This window comes from Ptychodera flava, chromosome 20, assembly GCF_041260155.1.
Source record: "Ptychodera flava strain L36383 chromosome 20, AS_Pfla_20210202, whole genome shotgun sequence".
Lineage (NCBI taxonomy): Eukaryota > Metazoa > Hemichordata > Enteropneusta > Ptychoderidae > Ptychodera > Ptychodera flava.
In genome coordinates, this window is record NC_091947.1 from 26345350 (window position 1) to 26364581 (window position 19232).

Consider the following 19232-nt stretch of genomic DNA (forward strand, 5'->3'; position numbering starts at 1 on the left):
AAGCTATCAGATGAGTAGTTTTGGAAATACACATTTTTTGGCCAAAAATGGCAAAAATTGCCCAAAAAATACAAAATTACAGATTTCATCAGAAATTCAATATATATTACTTAGCTCATCTGTAGAAACCTGTATACCAAATTTCAAAGTTATCAGACCAGTACTTTTTGAGAAACACATTTTTTGACCAAAAATGGCAAAAATTACCCAAAAATAAGAAAATTGCAGATTTCATCATAATTTCAATAAATATCATTAAGGTGATCTGTAGAAACCTGTATACCAAATTGCAAAGCTATCAGATGAGTAGTTTTGGAAATACACATTTTTTGACCAAAAGTGGCAAAAATTAACCCAAAAATACAAAATTACAGATTTCATCAGAAATTCAATATATATTACTTAGTTCATCTATAAAAACCTGTATACCAAATTTCAAAACTATCAGACCTGTACTTTTAGAGAAATACATTTTTTGACCAAAAATGGCAAAAATTGCCTTAAAATGCAAATTTGCATATTTCTTCACAATTTGAACAAATCTGAAATAGATCATCCCTAAGGACATATGTACCAAATATCAAAGCTATCTGACTGGTAGTTTTGAAGAAGAAGATTTTTAAAGATTGTTTACCAAAAATGACAAAAATAGCCTTAAAATACAAATATGCAAATTTCACCATAATTTGAACAAATCTGACTAAAGTCACCCTTAGTAAACTGCATATCAAATTTCAAAGCAATTGGACAAGCGGTTTCAGAGAAGATGATTTTTTATACCAAAAACACCAAAAAATGCCCAAAAAATACAAATATGCAAATTTCACCACAATTTGAATAAAATTAAGTGACGTCACCCCAAGTGAGCTGCATATAAAATTTCGAAGCAATTGGACTTGCGGTTTCAGAGGAGAAGGCAATTGTTGACGGACGACGATGGACGACGACGGACGATGATGGATGACGGACGACGACGGAAAATCAACCTATTTGATAAGCTCCGCGTTGCTGACAGCGGAGCTAAAAAAAGTATTTTTGGTAGGTCATTGTGTTAAGTTTTTCACAATTTGGCAAAATGTAGCCAGGAATTAACAATTTGCATAGTCTCTTATGATCGTCTATTCTGTGCCCTGGCCAGAGTCGGAGTAACTCAAGTCGGCTTAATAGCCTGATAAATCCAAAAAGTGTACTGATGCGTTTAAAAGTTGCCTTAGGAATATGGTTCTACAAACTGCTAATAACAGGTAGTGTTAAACATCCGCGAGCAGAACTGCCAAAATAAATATGCGGCTATATGATAATTGGAGGGGGCTGAAAAATTTTAATCATATAGATTGGGAAAGAGTGAGAGGGATTTGAAAAAAGATTTCAGTTCCGGTTCCTTCAGCTGCCCCTCCCCTCCCCTCACCGTTCTTTGTGAACTCAGCCTTATTGGTTGCTTTCGGAACAGATTTTTCGGGTTTCGTCTTTTTCCGGTTCACTCATATTTTCTGTCGTTTGATTCTCTTAGCTCTAATACATGGAATGTAAGTGGTTATTAAAACTAGATTATTGTCCATGGTATTATTGTTTTGCTTTTGTTAAAGTTGTTTATTTCATGTTTTATTTTTGTTTCTCCGATGATGCGTTCTAACTCACTTTTTTATATAGCCTTTGTTGTAGCATGTTCTAATATATCGTAATGTTTCGCCTTTAACAAGGCCCCTGAATCTTGCTGGTGGGTGGCATGAGTTCTGTGTAAGAATTGGAATGCATCTGTTGATTTTGTGTGTGCTCTGATGTCGAGAATGTTCTCTTTGTTGCATCGACTGCCTTATAGATGTAAGGTCTAAATATATGATTTATTGAGAAGAGCTTTCGAAAATTTGAAAGTATGGTGCATTTGTTTTATCTTTAATATGAATTTATTAAGCTCGTGTTGAGTTCCAATGAAAATCAGGAATACATCGTCACTGAATCACAGCCAGAGCGATATTTGTTCTGTGTGTTGCTGTATTATTCTCATTTCATCTCTTGAAATGTTATGTCGACAATTTCTGATGAAGCTGGATATCCCGTACTACACCCGCATATCTGACGGTAAAATTTATTGTTGAATTCAAACGTGTTGTTCTTAAAAATTATTTCCAGCAAAGCTATCATGCATTTTGTTGGTTGTTGTTTGATTATGTAGTCGTTTTATGATCTTTTCTGATTTAATGCTCTGCCGACTGATTCAATTGCTTCATTGTGTAAAGACGAAAATTCGCCACAATGTCTTGCCTTTTCAACTACTTATACTAGATCAGTTTGGGCCCATCGGGAACGAAACGAGGCATTTTAACAACTCTATGTATGAAGACCTGTTGCGTGGTCATCAGCACCGTAGCAATTAGTTAACACATGACAAAACGTGTCACTGCAATTGATGAACTGAATGGCCCAAATCTTATGTTTACCACCGTGCACGTATGCTTAATCATAGATGAAAGTGTTTTCTGATCTTTGTTGTTTCTAAATACATCATGAACTTGTTGCACTAAAAACAAAACTGGCTTTCTTTCTTAGCGAAATGTAGCAACATCTCAGCCATGATAATGATAATGACTTGCTGTAATATTCCAAAGAACAGCGAATGTTATATCAACCTATAATTACCAGATAGAGTTACTTGGACAAAGGAATATTACAATAAACGTCACTAATTGCGCTTTTCCCATACATGCATGCATGTCAGCCCTATGAAAGTCGGATTTGCTTATTATCTTTATTGATGAGATGAACGATTTACACGTTTAGGTGTCTGGGTTCCATATATTTGAACTCGCAGTATTTGCAGTACTCTTGTGATCCACCACATACCCGGCTTTATTTTGAAGTTGTTGGAGTAAATAAAGGTCTCACCACCTTACAATTTTTCCATCCCCAGTTTGTTTTTCCCGATAGATCTAGAGTTAACACAAGAATGGCATCCATGTGAAATTTCAAGTGTCGGTAAATTTTATGTAATTTGGTTTTCGAATATAATTTGTCCGTGACACACGATTTTTATTCTTGGCTTTGAAAGAATTTGTTGAGAAGGCTTAATCCTGTCAATTGCGAGACACCTACCGCCTTGTCATCATTTGTTAAAATGTCAGCATATATATGAGACATTGTGCATGGAAAGAAATAGTCAAACGGATGTTCTCATCTAATTAGACGTAAGTAGACTCGCATGTCAAAAAACAAAATACAATACGACATCGGCGAAGACAATTGATATTAAAGTCATAACTTTATTAGAATAAGTTGGATATCTCTTCTTATTTAATTTGACTGCAAAACGATGCAAGATTTGTGACTTCATAATAAAGAACAGTAATCTATGTTCAGTTCATATATTTAAGTCGAGACAAATACGGATATGGATTTCTTAGTCGTGGTTCTGTGTTTCAGAAAAAGGATAATTTTATACTGGTTACGGTGCCAACCTTGCAAAAATAAGAAATGATTACAAGTCGAAGTCTACAAATAAATACCTTTCGGTTAGTAGGCCTAAACATCAAATTCCTGCCCACTTTCTACTGTTACCATTTTGGGAAACAAAACTTTTTTTAGCGCCCAGTAGCATCAAAAACAGTAAACAAGTAGAGAGTTGCTGTAAAATTCTCTCAACGAAAAATTTTTTAATGTGCTCTCCCCACAAGGATTTTACTCTATATGGGCACGAGCTTCTTTGAAACATAACTTCGCCATTTCGTGCCATATCCAATTTTGCATGTATAGCTAAAACGAGTCCAAAAAGCAACAACTTGAACCATTACTTTTCCTTATAGACAAGTAGGCTTTCATGAACTTGCTTACATTTTTCTTGCAGAAAGATTTGCTTGATACCATAACTTGGCATGCTCAGTTAAGTTTTCAATCGCATTGGGTACCAAAAATTCCGTTTACGCCTTTAACAGCATATGGCAACGTATTTCTATCAAACAAATTTACAATACTTATCTTCCTAACTGCACTGTTGTGCGACGCATGAAAGTGTTAAATACTAAGTAATATAATACGACACTACGACATATCAGCCATGTGATTCTTACTTGACAATTAAAGAACTATTCGTTGGATAATGTTGTTTGGTAATGTTGATAGCAGAAAGCTAAAGAATACATTTTAGTAGGCCTGTTTGATAAGGTCCGCAGCTTTTTCAGCAATCATGATGGTTGGTGCGTTCGTATTACCGGAAGTGATATGAGGCATGATAGAGGCGTCAACCACACGAATATTGTCCAGTCCTCGAACCCTAAAAGAAATGTCGTATATCTCTTAGTCGTATATCAGACCAATGTGTACTATCATACAAGAGCTGCGATCACATGTTACAATTTCTGTCATGGTGAAATACGTGTATGAACGTACTTTTGTTGATTACGTAAAGGGACATTATCAATATCTTTTGACCTTTTTTCACCAATATTGTTGCAAACGAGAAGTTGCTGTTGTTAGAATTATCGACAGATGTCTAAAAATGGTCGACCATAGACAGTTTCCATCCCATTTTGCCTATGCTGTGTAGAATAACCTTGGGTCAGGGGTTTTCGGTAGACCACCTAAAGCCCCTGACCCAAGATTTTTTCTATGCAATGTAGGCAAGATGGGATGGAAGTTGTCTATGGTCGAGCATTTTTAGACATCTTTCGATAAGTCGAACAACATCAGCAACTGTTCGTTTGCAACAATATATCGGTGAAAAAGGTCAAAAGATGGCGATAATGTCCCTTAAAGATAGTTAAATGTACATATTAGACAGCGAAACAGTACATCTATACAAGATATTAAATCATCACATAATAATGATGACTACAAACAAAAGCAAAGCACCTACGGAATAATTACCTTAGTGATGGGTCAACCACCGCGGATGGGTCCTCCTTTGCCCCCATTTTACATGTTCCAACTGGATGCCATAGTGTGAGAGTCACATGACGGATGACGTACTCCCAGTATTCGTCAGAGTCCAACTCATGGGGACAATCTTTGAACTGAAAGTAGGCAGGTTTCACTCTACCAAAATAATGAAGAAAGTGGTAGTTGAAATGGTCGCCTAGTGCACGAAGATTCTTTTTGCTGCATTCTATGAGTCAGCCATAAGGACCGTAGGGAATAAAGAAGCAGTATTATTAACCCATTTCAATCTATGATACACATATGCACACTGAAAGCCTGTATTAGCAACCAACAGTCGCTTCGCCCTGTTGATGTAATCCTTGAGCTCCAACTATACAAACTGCTACTACCAGCAAACAAACACTGCATCATTCCATGGCTTAATTGTGTGACCTTATAAGGGCGCCAAGTTAATCTGTCGAGATCGTGTGATATATTGAAGTGTTATGTTAGTACAGTTAGGCCAAGGGTTGCAAGGGAGCGGATTTGCTGGACAAATCACCAATTGAAAAGGAAGAATGAAATATATTCATTCCCGATATCTATCTTCTTGCCAAATGTGGATTCGCAAATCTCTCGCTTCTCGCTTCTTCGTTAATAACCTGCCCGATTCTACCTATTCTAAACCAGATTGAAAAAAATAAACTTTGGTGAGAAAAAATATGTTCAATGAATGTACCGACCAAGCCTTTGGTCTTTCATTTTTGTCAACACAAGCAATATCCACGCATTCCACCAATAATTTTGTCGGCGCATATCCAGCATTGTTACCAACGTTAAAGGCCACATTTACATCGGCATTACAATTCAGCACGGTGTTTATCAGAGAAATAAAAACAAGTCTCTTTCAGTTCAAGGTCACTACATAGATAACAATGCCCACAAATGGTGCGCCAACCATTACATTTAAATAACAATAACAAACAGATCATTGCTTGTAATTCATTGTCATCCTGAGACTACAGTACTTAAAAAAAAAAGCAAAATATCGAGCAAATATTCTTTTAAAGATAAATCAATTTCGACTCTATTACAATGGACAACCCTGAGGAATAAGCTTCAACGATCGTAATAAAACAAACGGATCCTTAAATAATAATCCTGGCTTTCGTACTTAAGGAGAAAATGGACACATTGCAATATAAAAAGATATTGAGTGAAAGTATAAACAGAAAAAATTAAGGGATTTATGTAGGAACTTCGTTTCGAGTCTCAAAAAATACGGCAGATGACTGAACCAGTGACACTTATTTTTTGCGTAAATTTATAAACATGTTTCTTTACAAGTGGCTTTTAGATTATATGTAGAAGAGATTGGGTTGTTTACTAAGAAGTGAAGATACAAAATTATACTGAGAATTTATTACAGACTCATGGCAATTCTGCCGCATCAGCATTCTCCCTATGGCCTTTGCCATACGCATAGCATCGTGACACAAAAATGGCTTCTCGTTCTGAATCTTTTGACAATAATAAAATGATCAATAATAGTTTTCCTACGTGGAAATCAATGTGATGGCCGCATGACTCACAGTTAATCCTCTATCTTAAGACGAATCAAAGAAGGAAGCCGAATGACCGCCATCCATGACAGATTGAGCAGCATATATAATGGCATTTTGCGACAAAAAGCAATTTACAGGCTCAAATATAAAACAAAGGAGACCGAATGTATGAAGCGATCTTCTTTTCAATACCATAAACAGGTGAGAAAACATGAGATGCTAAAACTTACCAATTGTATGTTTATATCCAGTGTAAGAATGCTTGAACACAAAGACTACGCTACGTTATGGGTAAGTAAAACACATAGCAATACATGAAACATAATTGTCTATGTTGTCACTGATAATCATCAGAAGGTTCCAGTACTAATGGCGTATCGTCGGATATACGTTCTTTGTAAAATGAAGGAAAATAACTAATTATTCACCCACCGAAAGTTTGAAATCAGCGTGCAAGATTTCTCCCTTGCTTTCAATTAGATTATAATAATATATAAAAGAAAACAAACTTTCATGCAAAAGAAGTACACCTACCCGCGTTTTTTCAGAGCTTCAGAATTTATCAACTCCTGGATAACACGTACACCCTAAAAATAGACAAGGCGATGCTTTTAGTATCTCGGTCCATGTGTTTCTACCCGTTATTTTTGCGTCTCTAGTTTAGCTCTCTTCCTCCCTTCCCTTCCCTCTCCTGCCCTCCTCTTCCCTCCTCCCCTGTCCCTCTTTCTCCTCCTTCCAGCTGTACATGTTTACGAGGATGAGCTCAATTTAGCGCTTATAAACGGCAAGCGAGGGTGTTTGGTTGAGGATATAAGACCTTTTGGTCGAGCAAATACCCGAGCGCACCGTTTATAACCTCATCATAATATGCTAAAGTTAAATACAAGTGGACAATGTCGTTATTCGGGACCGAAGTTGGAACAAGAGTTCAGGCGCCCAGGCTGAACATAAACTCTACAAAAAACGTTTCAGAACTCGCGCGCGTGCACAATTGATTCTATACAATAAGGTAACGCAACGCATCGATATTGCGATTACACATCGAATTTGAAGAATTTTACTCGAAAAAACGATCAAAAAACCTCCAAAAATATTATGTTGTTGTTACATCGTCGTCACTGCTTATACAATCTCATCATTTGTAGGTTCATCGAGCTGCACCAGACTAAAATTTAACAATCAAAATCGATATCAAGCCGTACACTTGTTCGACATTTTGGTGGGTTGAGCTCTAAAGCCAGAGTTTTAAAATTTGCGCGAGCTCAAAAATGTTCGAAGCGCGCAGGTCTTGTTGTTGAGAATATAAACCCTAGAACCAGCTAATCAGATTGTCGATTTCAGCTAATCATATTATAATTGTAGGTATTTACTTTCAGTATTGTCTTGACATCATCCGGGTCTTCAAGGTAATGCGGATCTATGATTGGATAATCCGAGGGATCGCGACTGCGCAGTTTCAGGTTGCCAGAACTTTTTGGATGAAGCAATCCAGGGTAGAAAGTTAAGCCTTCTCTTGCATCCATTTTCGCGCAGCTATCATGTTCGAGAACCTCAGTAAACCTGTTGACATCGAAAAAATCGGAAAAAGTAGCTGTTACCATTTATCGTACCAAACCCATTGTCATACCAAAGTTATGGTTTATTATTTCAACAAAGTATTCTCAGTCTCGCCGAAGATCACGTGGCTCTAAGAAATACATACAGAAATACTCACTCATCGCTGTAGTTACAAAGTTTCTTCTCATAGCCTCCAAATAGGTAGTAAAATGGGAGGAAGAAGATCTGAATGTCTGGCCATGGAAGTCCTTCCTGTAGTTGGAATTTATTTCATGACATTACAAAAAAAGAAATGTCTTACATTTCAAGCAATCCCCGAACATACACAATCGCTGGTATACTGCCCAATATTATTGTACACAAAGCAAAGTTACCTCAAGAAGTGTATACACCAATTCCAGTTTTGTTAGGTAATTAAAGGGACAAGAGGAAAGCTTCTTGTCTGTATCTGACCTTGAACAAATACAGATTAATCTAACAAAGTTACCTGGCTATGGAAACTTTCTGACAGATTTCGATACGTCTGAATATTTACAGAAAGCATAATTCAGATAGTTGCCTTCTAAATATACAGTAATAGATATATTTGAATGTAATTAGAATCTTAGACAGGCATTTGCTGAGAAAAAATAAATACTGCACGTATTCAAAAATTGATTGTACCTTTTGCTCAATTAAAGGCTGTTCGAAGTCCAGGCTAGCGATATATTGGTTTTCATCGAGTTCGTGTTCGATGTTGTTTAGCGTGTATGTATGTGTACATGCTCCATTGAGCTAGTGCCACCTGTAGGAAGTGGTCCTGGTTAAAATCGTAACGACACGGTTATTGAACTACATTCTGCAGAGGAGCGGATCTACCAAAATGGTCTCGGCTGCCGAATTATTTGCTGAGTGGGTACGTACCATTAGTTGCGAGTTCGAATTTCTTAGAAAAAAATACTAAATATTTGAAGAAAGCAGTTTTTATGCCCTCAATTGTGACCTCGCTTTGACATTAATGTATTTTATCGTTGTATTGAAAAGGCTAGTGCAGTGTATCTTCAAGTACCTCTGTTTTGATAAATCCATCCACTTCCAAGGCATTTGTGCCAACAGCGTCCTGTGATAATAAATCAATAAAAATCCACAACACATTACTACTACCACTTTATTAACCTTATCCATTACTTTGTGTGGAAGGCTACATTAGAATTAAAACTTTGTGTTATGGAATATGTGATAAACCTAAGCTGTTCTATTTTTATTTTCCCAAATTGAATTGTAATTAACATTCATTTATTTGTTCGTTCGTTCGTTTGTTCGTCAGTAGCTAGGTAGGTAGGTAAGAAGGGGGTTGGTAGGTGGGTCGGTCGGTCGATAGGTCTTTGATTTTTCAGTTATTTTTTACAAACATAAAGATGGTGTCATACCTGAGGAAGGCCTCCACCAATAGCTTCGCATCTTACTATGGTCATAATATGGTCCTGTAGTGAAAAAATGGGCAATTCTTAAATTTTTCAGATTGTGTGGGCAAAGCTTTGCATTATTTACCATTTATGGGTCATTTGCTATCCGTCTTTGACATGATGCCATGGTATCCTCCTTAAATTCACACAATTATAAAATGACTTTACAGAATCAATTTAAAACTTGCAATATCGATTGATAATTCACACACATGACTGATGTATTTCATTCCTGCATTTCATTGTCTTCAAAAAACCACACAGACCTTTTACTTTGAAAAATTGGAATAATGAAGTGATAGGTGTATCGATGTGTTTCACTCATACCTGCAAGTTTTCACCTACTGGAAGGTCACAAATTACGGGTATTCCTAACGCTTCCAGATGATCTTTCGGCCCAATACCTGACAACATCAGAAGCTGGAATGTAGATTTAATGTTAAACACAGTATGATGAACAATATGGCAACGCGTGTGAGAGAAAGATAGACTTGGACAGTAAACTGCCTTAAGATTGCAAAGACAAAGAATATCTGGTAAATTGATACTACAGCATCTTACACTAGTCGTTATGATTTCTTCGAGAAGTGTTGCCTAATAGTGAAAATCAAGCCTTGAAAATGAGTGTAACAAAGACTGACAGTTTTGAGTTTTAGGCAATTCACAGAACAATGAATTACCCACTATTCTGTTTGATTTGTACCAATGAAGGTTGCTTTTCTAGTAACCTTTTGTGTTTTGCATATAATCAGTAATGAAAAGCGTATAAATGATTGTCTAGTAATATTTAGACAAAAAAGGGGTTAGATATTTCAGTAAAGAGTTCAAAAGGTCATTAAAAAATTCATTGCCAATGACACACTCACCGCGAAATATAAATTTGTCAAGGTGTAACAGTAAAAGTGTAAAAATCAAATTGTAATTGTAGTTTCCAGGTTCAGAAGTGCCAAATTAGTAAAAGAATGTTTTCTATTTCTCTTTGTATACAAGTGGTGACATATTGTGTCTGTTTAGACTAATGGGATCAAACACATGAGAAATACATAAATGGCTGTAGAGGGCGCTAAAACATACAATCTTTCACGACTTCTTGATTGTGTTCAAAGTGTACTAAATGGGGTGAACTTGAATGTGCCTGTGGCATGCTGGAAAGAGAATTGTTTTGGGAGGTCAGGTTTTGTAGAAGATGACAATGGTAGTAGTAAAATAGTCTGGGGATATAAATTGAGGCAAGTATTTTGCAAGTAGTGTTGGACAGTTTTCAAGTATAGTGGTCGTATAGAGCGCTATCACATGTAATCTTGCAAGAGTAGCTGGCAATGTGTTCTGCGGTTGACTTGAATATGCCTGTAAAATGCTCAAAAGTGAATACTGTTGACAGAGTCCCTAGTTTTGTAGAGGAAATGGATTTGCAGTAAATACTTCATGAATGGAAATCAAGATATAGTACCAATTGAAGTAATGAAAAGTATGTAAGGTACAAACATACATTTCACTGAACTGCATATGTGTATACAATATATTTTAACATATGGTACACAACAAAAGAGTTCTGTCATGATAAAAAACACTACATATCATTTTATACATGATGTAATCAGAGTAAGCGTGAAAAAACAGAACAAAATGGCTGAAATCTGTCAAGGTATGCTTCAGTAATGGCTCTGGACATGAAACAAATGGCAAGAAAATAGCCACCTGATAGTCATTTTGGATCGTATCATGAAGACATCTGACATGAGCATGTTAGCCATAATGTGTTGTCCTTGAAACAAGCTTAAAAGAAATCCGTCAAGACATGTCATAGTAATGGCGCTGGACATGAAAATATCGCAAGAAAATGGCTGCCTGGTAACCATATTGCCCTAAAGACATTTGACATGCGTATGTAAGTCATATCGAGTTGTCCTTGCGCCAATTATAAAAGAAATTTGTCAAAGAATGTCTTAGTAATGGCTCTGGACATGAAAATATGGCAAGAAAATGGCCGCCTTGCCATATTGGATCGTATCATGAAGACATTTGACATTCTTATCTAAGTGATAGTGTGTTACCCTTGTGCTAGGTTTCAAAGAAATTTGTCGATACATGGCTTAGTAATGGCTCTTGCCATTAAGGAAATCGGAATGAAATGGCCGCCTGGTAGCCATATTGGATCGTATCACAGAACTAATCGACGTGCATATGTATGGTATAGTATATTACATTTGTGCCAAGCACGAAAGAAATTGTGCCGGGTATGTCTGAGATAACTGCGTGGACGGACGGATGGACAGATAGACGGACTTAACCCAATCTATAAATCGCCCCCCCCCCCCCGGACTTCCTCCTCGGGGACTAATAACCATTAAAGTCAAATTCTAAAGGTACAATAAATGCCATACGTTCGGAAAGAAAATTCTGGCAAACTGAAGGGAAATTTTACAGTGGAAAATGTTACAAAATGGTATCTCCTTTCCCAATCAAGGATAATTTTCAAAATCATCAATAATGGGAATATACCATACTATAAATTAGAAATCTATTCTTGGTTTAATCATAAATTAACTCTTTCCTTTAAGATAACCTAAGACTCCCAACTTTTGAGTCGGGTAGTACGACTAGACCAAGGGCTGTGATAGATTTTTAACCGGAAATAATAAATTCGTAAAATTTGACTATCCTGTTACAACCGAAACGTCCATATAGGTTTTTATGAATGTTTCGGTTGTATTCCTTATGTTGCAAGCTTTTACGATGTTCATGATTTACTGCGTAACTTGTAAATGCATTGCATGACCTCAATTTTCAGATTTTGGAGCTGCAATTTTCTTTCATGCCGTAATTTCATAGCAAGATAAGTGAGTGGAATACCTGGGGTGATCCAATGGAGCCTCCTGACAATATTACTTCTTTGCGCACATGTACAGTGACTTTCTCGCCACTTTTCACAATTTCCACGGACGTTGCCTTCTTGTTCTCAATAACGACCTTAAAATACGGTAGTGGAAAAAACATTGTTAGAATGAGGGGAAATCAGAGGTATCAATATACGAAACTCAAATTAAATACGATGGTTTCAATCGGGTTCGAACTCACAACGTACGATGCCCAATCACCTAGCGGAGAAAGCTGCAGACAAAACCGCTCGGCTAAATCCAAAATCTCAATAAAGACTGGTTTAATAACCGAGCTAAAGTTATTACAATTCTGACTGCGCCCTCTCTACTCGCTGTGGAGTTCATGAATCATTCACGTTCGCACACGCACTATCATACATCGCACACAAACTTTATCGAAGCGAAGCAATGAATACATCGCTTTACTGGGCGGAAGACACACCTCGGTTTATAAAATCCCTTCTTATTGTTCTCGGGTCAACGAAATACGTAAATACTTGAAACTACGATTCCACTGAAAACCAATGCATTGACGATCATCAGATCACGTCAAACCTATCTTAACAAGGAGTCATGCATCAAATGATGTATTTTTGTGGGTACACACATACTTTTTTGCGTGCACCAAAGCCTGGAAGTCGGCGGCGTAGATAATAGACCTGGCAGCCGACTACACAATGGCCATCAATTCGCCATATTTACCTATTTAGCCATCTTAGCTTGCCAAGGTCTCTTGTCCGGGCAGCTTGATGCTCCCAGGAATCAGACCTTGGCAGAGCAAGTCCTTAGATGGTATCTTTTAAAGCGCCACCACGCGGTCGTATCTGACCGGTAATAACCTATCCACGTAATCGTTCACTATTAGTACTTCGCTTCCGATCGTGACATATATGAGCGACGTCGGAGAACGTATCACGAGCGTCTTATCTTTTAACAGTTTGACTAGCAGTCAAAAGAAAGCAGTATTACAGCTCAAATTAAGATGGCAACGATCGATGTCATTTGTAACAAGTCGAACTGGAAGTCGCAAATCTTTGTGCTATCCATTATTTTGCGTTACCAGTCTAAACAAAGCAGTCTTTGTGGTATCCGGATCCCTTTACGTTTGCATAATCACAGTCCCTCCGGGCTGTGGCATAATGCAGGAATAAGTTGCATAATAACGTCGTGTTTCCCTTTCTGCAACAAACATCGGCAAGTCAGGGTCTCCAAGACCTTGAGCCCATCAAGCTCTTGGACCTAGTTCCCAGATGCACACTATGCGCCAACTTGGCCTTCTATGTTGATGCAACATGGGTGACGCGCGCTGTGATTGGTCTGCCAAATTATGAAGTTCCATCCCATTTCCGGCAAACAATATAGAAGGTAGATCCCGCATGAGGTAATTAGTGGGAGACTGTAGTCGAACTAACGACCCATGCGAGCGGACGATGTTTATTTAGCATACAGGATAACGATCTCTTTTCGAACAAACACTGCTTTGGCGCCTATTTTTCAAATTTCCAAGAATTTTTCTGAAATTTAGCAACAGTATTTTTGTCTGATCATGTAGTATCATTCTACTTTACTTACACCAAATATCTCGTTTTCACGTTACACATTCATAGAACGCGATAAACGGCCCTTCGTTGAAAAAAATTATCGGAAACTGTCGTAAGATCAATATTTGCTACAGCTATAGACCGATTTACCAGTTTTATTTTTCATTACAAATCATATATATATATATATATATATATATATATATATATATATATATATATATATATATATATATATATATATATATATATATATTATCCTATTTACCATGCTTGAGAGAAACCCACAACTTACTTTAGTTGCGACAGATTCGGTCCAGATTTTCAAATTTTTTCTTCCTCTGACTTCAGGAGCAAGAAAAGCGACCGATGTACTGCAACGTTTTCCTTTCTCAGTTGTTGCTTGGATGTATCCAAATCCAACCTACAATTAACCGTTAAGTATATGTATAAGCTCTTGAAAAATATATGGTGGTATGACTGTGTTCGTGCATGAAATATTCCTACCATTTTAGTTGATAACTGACGTCTGAACTCTCATGAACTAAATCTCTAGGTTTACTGGTATCTATTTACAATCGATATAGAAAACAGAAGTTGTCTGGAAAGAGAAATACAGATGAGCAATAGTTCATAAGAAACTCTGCTGGTAGGTTCTGCTCGTCCATGATGAGAGTAGCATAAATCAAGATCATAATGCCGGGTGTTTGTTGTCCGGGGATCGTCTCAGGAGGCAAGATAACTGGTCTGAGAAGACCATAATCAAGGTCTTAAAGAGGTTTGCATGGTGGCTTACTAATGAACCTTTGACTACAAAAATTGCACATGTCTTGTGGGTGAAAACATAACGCCACGCTTGTTAATAGAAAAGGAGATAATCTAAAAGATAGAAAGACGGTTAATGCCTGGGACAGAGAACTGCAATTACAATGACAGAGAGACAATACATATTTCTTGAAATGACGTAAACTTTGTGATAAATATTTTACTCACAGCTCAACGATAAGTAGACATATGATCAATTAACACTAAACATGTTAATATAAAACATTTATTTAAACATACTTACCGGATCAACACAGTTGTTGACATCTTGTATTTTGTATCCTATTTCTTTCGCTGAAATTAACACAATAGGAACGAGTATCAATAATTTAGCCACATAAGTTTCGGCGATTGGTGAAACTACATTGTTCGTGTTTGCAAGACTAGCTTGACACAGGTAGTATTGAAAATTACAAAACAATACGGCGTCAACCGGGCATCGTACTGTGATGTCATACCATTTAACTCGCGCTTGTTTGCAATCTGATAGACTCTAAAGAGAACTATACGATCGCACTGGGCTAACTTTTGTCTCCTTTTCATCCAATGAACAGACACAAAATACAAAGACTCATGCGGCCTTTGCCCGTTGTGAATACTTCAAGAGCATAATTATAAACATTACAAAATCATTCATCAGGGCATAAGATTCATCAAATTCGCCCTTGACTGAGGTACACCAATCGATTGGTTTGTCTTGTGTATTACCTGCTTCGATTATGGAGTCACTGTATTTGCTCACGGGTGAGTTGTCAGAGACCGAAAGTAATCCTCCTTTAGAATGATAATCTTTCTGAACAAGGTTTTCACTGTAAATTTAAAAACGTTGAGATGAACTAAACAAACCTTAGACATTCTGATTTTGCAAAGAGCTTAAAGGGGAAGAGGCTGACCAACATTACCTTTATATTTGATTGGTTCTTCAATTAATCCGACATTCTCTCAAACGAATGTATTGACTGTATATTTCCTATATATTTCTGTCTTGTATCGTTTTGCGTTTTGTCTTTTTTCAATAAAGTTAACTGAGCGGCAATAAAGGCCCAATAGCTCAATACAATTGAAGCCATAGTAGCTGCGAATTTTATGCATTATTTCCATGATTTTGTTGTCAAACCAAAGCTGGTTCATGTAATGTGCTAACTGAGGGACTGCATAGATGTATCACTGATCGCTGATTTCGACCATGCCTACACGTTTTAACAGGTTAAATAATAGACGCCTGTCCCTCTCATAAAATGGCGCCCCAGGAAAAAGTACAAAAATGCAGTATTTCCTGCACATATACATCGTGATCATACAGGGAAAGTGCAAGATACCATTTACTTGAATGCACAACACACAATAGCTAACATTTTGTTGTTGTAATCTTTATTTTCTCTGTCACATGATTAGTGTTTAAAAATGGCGGGAAATCGTTAAAACATTTGAATTTACATGTCACTTTCGACGCTTTTATATCCTTTAATGGGCCTTTTTCTTTGAAAATTCTTGGAAAACTGAAGATATTTTGAGATCGGTCTATTATACATTCGCAGCTATTGTGGCTTTAAGCGGTTTTCAAAATACTTATTTATTAAATTTTCTATTGTCGTTGTCCGATACAGTGCGGGGTACTCTTATCATACAGTTGGAAATCTTCAGCGTCAGTCACTACGATATACATCATTAAAATAATCTTGTAAATAAAATACTGTGTACTCGCACTCACTTTGTATTTTTTTCCGATTTCAAAAAATACGGAAACACTTCGTCATAGCCCCATCCTTTGGCTCCAAGTCGTTCCCAGGAATCAAAGTCTTCTTTGCAACCTCTCACATACTGCATAGCATTGACACTGCTCGAACCTCCGAGAACCTCAGAGAGAAATTACGAGAACAAGTCCAGAGTAAAATCCTGAGTTTATTAACTCTGATCTGAGAAGTGCTCTGATAAGGTACTCCAGCACAAAATTCGTATTCACCTTTATTTTACGTTGCCGTCAGGTTCCTTAACGAAGAAGCTGAGCACAACCATTGGATACATTGAAATACAAGAATGTACCTGTCGAAGTAGATTATCCTTTTTGGATCATGGGACAATATTGTTCTTGCGTTTGGGAGGACTCTCAAGTGAGTGACACGGCTCATGGCTACGTTCCTAATTCGCTATTATGTATGCTCCCAGAACGTAAAATGAACGCAGAACATAGTTTTAATAATCAGTGAATGCTTGAATTTATGCATCGTTATAAAATTTACGTAGACAAATCAGCTATCTCGATAGCGCTGGCCAATTATAGTCGTTTATACCAGATATGGACTGAAAATGCTTACGTGTTTCAGTATATATTGCAGTTGTCTGTAAATTTAAACTTTTCTCACATGTCCTCGCTCACGTTTTCTCATTGAAATTACTATGATCAACATCATGAACAATTTTCACAAGAAATTAATTCCAAAGGTATATAAATAATAAATAAATAAATAAGTAAGTAAACAAACAAACAAACAAATAAATCAATCAATCAATCAATCAATCAATCAATCAATAAATAATATGTAATTAGATGAAATAAAAATACTAACTTTCTTTGACTGCTGTCATTCTATCACCAATTTATATACTAAGTGTAATTGCCTTTGGTCAAGTCCTTCAAGGTATCTATGCCAAACCGTGAAAGTTCATTCGATATGCAAATTATGAATCAGCTGACACGAAAATGCTAAAATATCTTTCACTCAAACAACAAAGTTGCATCTTCAATATACATAGCAAGTCCATGAACATTTTTGAGTCATCTCGGTCTTCTGTCCCTAACAGTGGGAAAGTTAGTTAAATATGCAAATCATGAATCGGCTGAAGTAAAAATGCCAAATGACTTTCAATATTGTTGTATCATAGTATATTCTATGTACATGACAAGTTTCGTCAACTTCGGTCCAGTCAATCAAGATATATAACCCTAATTAGGAAAGTTTGTTAAATATGCCAAATAGAAATTGACTGACGTAAAAATGCTCCATGACTTTCAGTAATATTACATCGTTACGTAGTATCTTCAATATACTTACTAAGTTTCGTCAAATTTGATCGTGTCAATTTTGATATATGTCCCTAATTAGGAAAGTTCATCAAATATGCAAATTAGCAATTCACTTTCATGGCACACCTTTATGTCTTTCATAGCATAAATCCTTCTGTGATTAACTTTTGTAGAAAATCTCACACAATTCTGTGCAGCCGGTCTCAATGTATATTTTTTGTAATCATTAATTATGCAAATGAGCATGAAATATGCAACCACACACACCACAAACTCACTAGTTCTTGCCATTCTCAAACAAAATCCATGAACCAAATTTGATCCAATAAGCCGTTCTTGAGATGCACATGGGCACACACGGACACACCCGTATCGCTGCGACATTAGCTCATGTGTGTGAACACGTGAGCTAAAAATGGCGCATTCCCGACTGTTTTCGAAAGAACAGCGCAGCTACAGCTGCGCGGAATTGGGGTATACAACCAGATAGGTGAACACAATAACACGGAGACAACGACCGTGGATGACCTCGACCTCATGATCAATTTTGATTTCGCCGTCGGCCTTTACAGGGAATCGATTCAGGGTAAAACTTTCACATTTTACCAGAATTCCATGTTCTCACTTCTCAAGAATAAATTGTGAAAATGGCATTTAAAAACTGCCACAATATAACATAAGCGACTGTATTACCTTCCCTCTGTGCCAATTGGAGCGCTGGTCTTTCAAAGCAAGGCAGGCCTGTTTCTGTGGAACAGTCTGCAAAATGAGAGTGAATATAAGTCGTTTTGTATAAAAGTCGAAAAGCTTTCTAGAAGCTTTGGATCATAAGGTGTTTTCATATGAAAAAATAAATCGGAAAAGCGATGACTTCGATTGCTATAGCTCTTGTACTTTCACTCCATAAATCCATTCACTCACCTGGTACAGCCAGTCAACCTCTGAATGTAAAACACACCTCTGGTGACCTGGAACGTGGATTTCAGGTTTAGTGTCGTCCGGACCGGCCTCCAGGAGAAGAACACTGACTTTCTCGTCTTCTGTCAAACGGTGTGCCAGAACACAGCCTGCGCTGCCGGCGCCGATGATAATGTAATCATAAGTGTCTATTTCTTTGCTGGTAGCCATGACCAATGCACGCGCAAACGGCCCTTTTGTAGTGTGCTTTAACAGCAGCAATCTGTTGTAAGGCACTAGGTGACCTCTTGTTCTGACCAGTGACCTAATTTGTTGAGTTATGTCTGCTGGAATGCAGTGAATGGGAGCGTGAGGTCTCGTTTCAGGGTCAACCTTTTACCTTACAACGAGGTCGATTGCCACAGTACTAGAGATTTGCCATAATTCATCATGATTTGTACCGTCACAGATTCCTCCGTGAAGTCTACCATGTCCCCCATGTGAAGACAAATTCCTGGACTAGTTGTAAAAATTCTGAAAACGTACTGTAAAGGAAGCATTCTTCTCGGCACCATTTTACAATTGGTATCCACAAACTGATGACGTCAAATCGCTGTGCGCAAAGCGCAGATGCCTTGTAATTATGGCAC

At 37.2% G+C, this 19232-nt stretch overlaps 1 protein-coding gene across 2 annotated transcripts; it reads right to left on the reverse strand.

Annotated features, from left to right (window-relative positions):
* Positions 1-2670: 2670 nt before the first annotated feature.
* LOC139120433 (alcohol dehydrogenase [acceptor]-like) lies at positions 2671-19188 on the reverse strand. Of its 2 annotated transcripts, XR_011549098.1 has the most exons (16): positions 18607-19188; positions 18379-18444; positions 16372-16517; positions 15369-15469; positions 14905-14954; positions 14131-14259; positions 12269-12385; positions 9743-9835; positions 9380-9433; positions 9019-9069; positions 8128-8222; positions 7784-7973; positions 6948-7000; positions 4858-5025; positions 4062-4264; positions 2671-2927 (listed from the first exon to the last, which is right to left on the reverse strand). XR_011549098.1 is itself a non-coding variant. In XM_070684837.1 (15 exons), exons 1-15 carry the CDS (start codon positions 18811-18813, stop codon positions 4135-4137), a joined length of 1650 nt encoding a protein of 549 aa, XP_070540938.1. In that variant the 5' UTR covers positions 18814-19188; the 3' UTR covers positions 3238-4134. The 2 variants fall into 2 exon arrangements, 1 of the variants encoding a protein (XP_070540938.1); XM_070684837.1 differs by lacking the exon at positions 2671-2927 and having other exon boundaries at positions 3238-4264.
* Positions 19189-19232: the final 44 nt, after the last annotated feature.